Below are 6000 nucleotides of genomic sequence, written 5' to 3'. Positions count from 1 at the left end.
TTATATCAGCATTATGATCAACCAAGACACATAACTGAAAAAGAGCATTTGTCATCCAGTTTCAAGGATAAGGCTGCTGATATTCTGTGTTTTTCTAATTTTCAGCGAATCCCATGAAAACCAAAACCATCAATGAAATAATCCTGGTAACATGTTGTCTTTATAATCAAAGCCTGATCAGCTGGACAACCTTTCAATAAAGGTTATTTGACTTTGATTCCCTGACATAAGTTACCTCAGAGTTAACCATGTGTTGATTTGTGGAAGTGAAACTTGTTGATCAGATGGTGAGAATAACTCTCTACTGCGCTGCTAACTTACAGGTTACAGCAGCTTTAAGTCATTTCTGAACTGCAGAGTGACTCAAATGTAAAACATGTTTGTCTTGTTGGGAGGAAATTCTATCTCCCTTACAGAAACGTTTAATGTCACTTTATTCAGAGTAGTAATACAAACTCCAGGTCGCTTGTAAATGCTAGAGAATGAATTCTGACATTCAGCAAATTGAATTACAGCCTCCTCCTCCTACACGGCCTTATTTCTTGCCAGTAGATTTGTGGCCCCAAAGATCTCCCCTTCAACCAACCACACCCTTTAGGGGTGTTAGTTTAGTGTATAGTGGGTATGACTACGTCTGTAGATCACAAAGGGGAGGCCGTACCTTTACATGAAACTGCTTGACACCTTTACTGTGCCTGTCAGCAGTGATGTCCACCCTTTGTGTCTTGATGCTGCATGGCCTGAATGAACTGAAAATCCAACCCTTTGTCTTTACTACTGGGGGGGGATTTTTGACATGATTGGAAACCCTTGTAAATACACAAGGCAAGCATGCCTGTTAATAGCCTGCTGTTAAAACAAATAGTGTTGAGCTGGCCTCTTGCCTGTGTAACAGATACCTCTTTTCACCGCCGGGTTGCATTCGCTGCCTGTCCTGGTGGGGGTTCACGTTTCGAAAGCTTGGCAGCGCAGTGGCATGTGAAAAATGTCCCCCATGTTGGGACGGCAGCAGAAAAGTAGAATAATAGGACATGCTAATGTATTCTGATGTTTGGTGCCACCAACACTTCGGGCTTTGGTCAACAACACGATGCAGTGTGTGACACACTTTATGAATGAATAGAATGATGGGTTACTCCTTTATTTTAGCTGATGTTATTCGACAAGGTGCTCATTGTTAAGGGAAATGATACTAACACTGTCAGAATCTACCATCTAAAATGCGTCTTTCCTGCTGATCAACAGTATGTCATCATGAAAGTCGAGCAAATATTCGCTGTCTTGGAACTTGAGGAGGGCCTGGGAAGACTCTTTCTACTACAGCGAACATCCGTAACCAAGTTTGTTGGAGGAAAAAAAGACTTTATCAGAGGCAGCACTGGGAAAAGAGTTGTCTAAAGCCTCCATGGGGAGCTGCGTGAGTCTGATAAACTGACTCAAGTGATGTCACAGGAGTCAGTGTCATCATGTTGAGACTGAGGAATAAAAGTATGAAAATGAAACAAATCTTGGGACGTGAAGTTAGAATGACGTTTGAGGCTTGAAGCTACATTTTGTGCAGTTTTATCCGAATGAGTCTGCCAATCTTATAAGTGCGATGCTAAATTGGTGGTGGGCTCTTTTGTCACCGTGCCAGTTCACAGTATACAAAGAAAAAAAGCCTGCCAAATGTGGCTCACTGTAAATCTCGTAGGTGCTGGTAACACATCCACAGACTTAAAGAAAAAAAAAACCCAACAGATGATCAACAGTTTGGTTCTTTTGCCTCAAAAATTGGTACAATCCATAAAAATGCGAGAGAAATCTCTAATAGTGAAGTAAGCGCATGGTTCACATGAGGTGTAAGATTGTGTTTGTCATTCACTGTCCCCCATAGGCCAGCGCTAATCCTGCTGCTGTTTTATGATCTACCAAGTGCGTCAGACTATTTCCATTCCAAGCGGATCCTCCAGCCACCATGCTTCGGCACTCTTACTCCACACATCCAGAGCTCCTTGGGTCACAGCCAGCCACTCAAGGCCTCTTTCCAGGGCGGAGAGGTGGGGGTGTTACTGTAAGTCAAAATACTCATGTTCACTTGTCAGTATATCAGTGTGGCTGAAGCAGCAGCTGGATGTGGTCCAGAAATGAATGTCCAACCACTTAGAACACAGTAAATCCTAAAGGTTGATATCAGTTTAATTGAATTCTTTGCCACTGGAGACTGACACAGAGGCACAAAGGTGTGTAGTTTTAAGAGCTGATTTTATCATATCAGACTGACTGACTCATGTGAGTAACAGCAAATATAAACTCTTTGCTGTGTGTGTGCATGTGTGTGTGTCTGTACATTATTGCATGTTGTATAGAGTCATAAATCCTAAGTACACCATGTTTAATCGCAAATTTCATTACTATGGCAAACACCCAAAAACTTGTACAATTGTGACCTCTAGTGGCTCGGTAGATTATGTGCAGCAGCCTCATTGAACCACAACATGTCCATTCGTGCAGAGCAATCCAATCAGACTTTATCCTCATGACACAATGATTTTTATTTTTCCATAACTGCAAACACTGATCCAATTGTTAGTTATGTGTCAAAGGAAAACACTGTTGTGTGGAAGGATTTTAGAAACTGACAGGTACAAAATAACATGCACAGACAAAATAAAACCATGCCACGAGTCTGTTGTGTTCACTGTATCCTGCTGTTGTCTGTTTTTCAGTTATGTTGCAATTCATAGCCAATGCATGGTTTCCACTATTGCTTAGCACATGTTGTGATTTGCTTGAGCTGTGGAAAGGTCCTCAGAACCTCAGGCTTTTTGAGAATTTCAAGAAAACGCGAGCAGGACTCTTGACCTTTTAAAATAACTTGATCAATCAGGTTAGTAACAGTTTCCTCTGGCTGTTTCGAATGCTTCATGTTCTGATATTCTCTGTCTGTGACGATATGTTTGGCGTGCACATGCTGCAGAATGAAGGAGTGATCCCCCATCAGGCAGTCGATGAGCTCCACCTTGTGCTCAGTGATCATTTTCACAGCAGGGCCCTGGAAAAGACAGCAGGTTTTGTTAATCGAGTTTAAATGAATGAGGGCTTGGGAGTTCTTTGGGGTCATTTGCTTTTTGGAAATGAAACATGGGGAAACAGCTAGCCTGCCTCTGTCCTTGGGTAACGAATTCCACCACAAACACATTATATTTTGTTTGTTTAAAACATAACTTAGGCTATGCTAACTTAACATAAGCCGAATAGACTAAACTGACCACAAAGGGGAACATAAGATGCTGATCAGACCATTTTTGAAACAAAGGAGTAACCCAAAGACAACCACAACCACCTCAACTACAAATCAAAACAGGACGGTTAGTCTGTCAGCCACTCTACATATTACAACAATTAACAAAAAAAAGGTTTGCTATATGTGCAATGTGAATGAGGTGAAACAGTAAGTGACAGTAAAAGGAAAACGACGGTGAATGCAGGAGGGTTACCAGCATTCAAATCAGCTGTGGCAGCAGGTGTGGCCATGACAGGAAGCAACAGAGAGGCAGACGATTCCTTCAGAGGCTAACAAGGCAGAGTAATCTCACTATTTAACCCTGAACTGCAGAGTTTGTCCCAAAAAACCAAACCAACCTATCCACATACTCGGTGAGGGTTTCTACCTGTACTGTGTGTTTATGTGTGCTGTACCTTAGAGGAAGGCAGTGGCTCCTCTACAGCTCCTGACAGGAAAGCAGTGTTAGCATTTGCTGAACTTTCCCTAACGGAAAGTTGTTTTATTATTAAACGTTTGGGTTTACGACTCAGAGACAGAAAGCGTGCACACATGATTATATTGTACAAACATCTTACAGACTTCAGTAAGAAGTTACCTGCACGTCCTTGTGGTCTTTTCACAGACACCGACAAGTCAATATCCCCGTCAATAGTGACGTCACATATTTTGTCAGCACATATTACACTGCCGCCAGATGCAGTGTAGTCCGCCTGGGGACGCTGTCCAATAGCACCTCCTGAACAAGCAAAAAATACATTAAAACAATGATCAAGACACCGAAAGTCTGTTTTCATTGAGACGAGCAGCTACACGCCTCAGTAGCAGCAGCAGCAGTTTTATTGCACAACTTTATTTGCGTGATTTCATGAATGCTCACCGGATGGTCGGTTTTCTGCATCCCTCTCTGTCTCGATCTTCACAGAGAGGGACTTCGCTTTCGCATTTTTTATTTCTCTGGTGGAAACAACGCTGTCACTGTCGACACTCACAGTGGGAGTGGGTGCCCCTGTAATTATTGAGACAATCATCAGAGCTCGTGTGGCACCTTCCTTCAGAAAAGAGCTGAGTTCAAGAATTTTACACACTGATTTTCAAAAGCACTCTCATCTTGTCTCATACACACTTCTAGGAGTTCATTCATGAGTGAAATATTCCCACAGCAATTGAGAATGTAAGGACGGTCACCTGGAAGCTGTGATGAAAGTTTGTCTGACATCAGCTCGTCCTTGATCTGCAACGAGACACAAAGCACTGAGGAGAAGGTCTGGAAGTGTCCAAAGTTCAGGGACCTGAAGGAGCCATGACACTGACACTATGGATTTGTTAACGTTCCTTCATGTAAGAATGAATCAACTGAGGATCTGTTTCATATGATCACTGCATAGAGTGCAATACAAAAGTCAAATCCCTCTTGGGGAATATTTGTTTCTGGGCAGAGAAACACTAAAAACATCACATTGTCTTTGTAGAATGATTCATTCAATGCAGCCACAGGGCTGCCTGAAAATGTCTAAGAAACGCCTCCAAGTACAAAGTACATGTCGTTATGTTTCATTTGATCAGTGTCTGAGTTTATCCAAGTGAGAACATAAGCATCACTTTTACGCGATTATATCCAGCATTTGCATGAACAGCAGCCTGAAATGATCTTAACGTGACTGAAAGCGTTCACACAGTTGAATAAAATGAGAGCATTTCTTCACGCGTGTAAACGCGGGAGTGTTCATCATCATCAAACTGACACGATCACCGCGCGTCACCAGGTAAACTCGAGCCGCGTCTGGAGTCTTTAAACGCACCAAACGACGCACAGATCTTACCTTTGTTCGCTGGAACTTATCGGGCTGGACTTCACAAAAACTGCAGCTATAAGAGTGGATTCGGGGATTTAAGATTTTAAAAAAGTCTTCCGTCTTGCAGTCGATAGAAAGCAAAAGTTTAGTCACACAGGGCACCGGATATCTTCTACTTCCTCATAATTCCAACCAGTGTGGCTGGCGCGCACAGCGCAGACTCTGGAGCTCAAAACGCGGTTCAGTCAGTCATCTTTCAGGCTGGACACTTCATCAGCTCCGTGGTTACTTTTCTTTCTGGTCCTCCACATTCACGGTGCTGCCAACCGATGTACAGCATTCAACAGGCACTGCCCCGCAGGCAGCGGCGGAACGTAACCGAGTACATTTACTCACATGCCGTACCAGCGGTCTGCTTCAACTGTGTACTTGAGTATTTATGCTACTTATGCTATTTTATTCCACTACTCCACTACATTTATTTGATAGCTTTAAGCTACATGTTTGAGATTTAAGCTGTAAATACAAAATCAACCAATAAATGATTGGTTACTGTGTTATTACAGATGTAGCTTCCCAGCAGTTTACAGTCATTAAAATGAGCTCCACCTTCACCAGCTACACCATGAGATCAACACATCAATGCATCCAGTGGAGGAGGACCGCACCTAATTATTATTTTCATTATGGATTAACCTGATGATTACTTTCCTGATTAACAGATTGATTGTTTGGTTTGCAAAAATGAAGAAAATAGTCAGAAATGCCGTCACAATGACCCAGAGCCCTTAGTGACACCTCCACTGTGCGTATTTTGACCAACCAATAAGAAGAAATTCAAAATGGTTAAAAATAAATGACTAAAATAAATGGTGGTGATTGAAAGGAAAAGCAGAACATTTGGAACTCTGTTAACAGTTAACTGAGCGGCTTAAAAAA

General features: G+C 42.3%; 1 protein-coding gene across 1 annotated transcript; it reads right to left on the bottom strand.

The window, feature by feature from the left end:
* Positions 1-2611: 2611 nt before the first annotated feature.
* Positions 2612-5226, bottom strand: LOC139340747 (uncharacterized). Its single transcript, XM_070976701.1, has 6 exons — positions 5089-5226; positions 4454-4499; positions 4146-4274; positions 3864-4004; positions 3682-3713; positions 2612-3034 (listed from the first exon to the last, which is right to left on the bottom strand). The coding sequence occupies exons 2-6, from the start codon at positions 4482-4484 to the stop codon at positions 2744-2746; spliced, it is 624 nt and encodes a 207-aa protein (XP_070832802.1). The 5' UTR covers positions 4485-4499; positions 5089-5226; the 3' UTR covers positions 2612-2743.
* Between the last annotated feature and the right edge of the window lie 774 nt (positions 5227-6000).

Source organism: Chaetodon trifascialis, chromosome 12, assembly GCF_039877785.1.
Source record: "Chaetodon trifascialis isolate fChaTrf1 chromosome 12, fChaTrf1.hap1, whole genome shotgun sequence".
Lineage (NCBI taxonomy): Eukaryota > Metazoa > Chordata > Actinopteri > Chaetodontiformes > Chaetodontidae > Chaetodon > Chaetodon trifascialis.
This window is presented reverse-complemented; position numbering and strand designations above follow the sequence as displayed.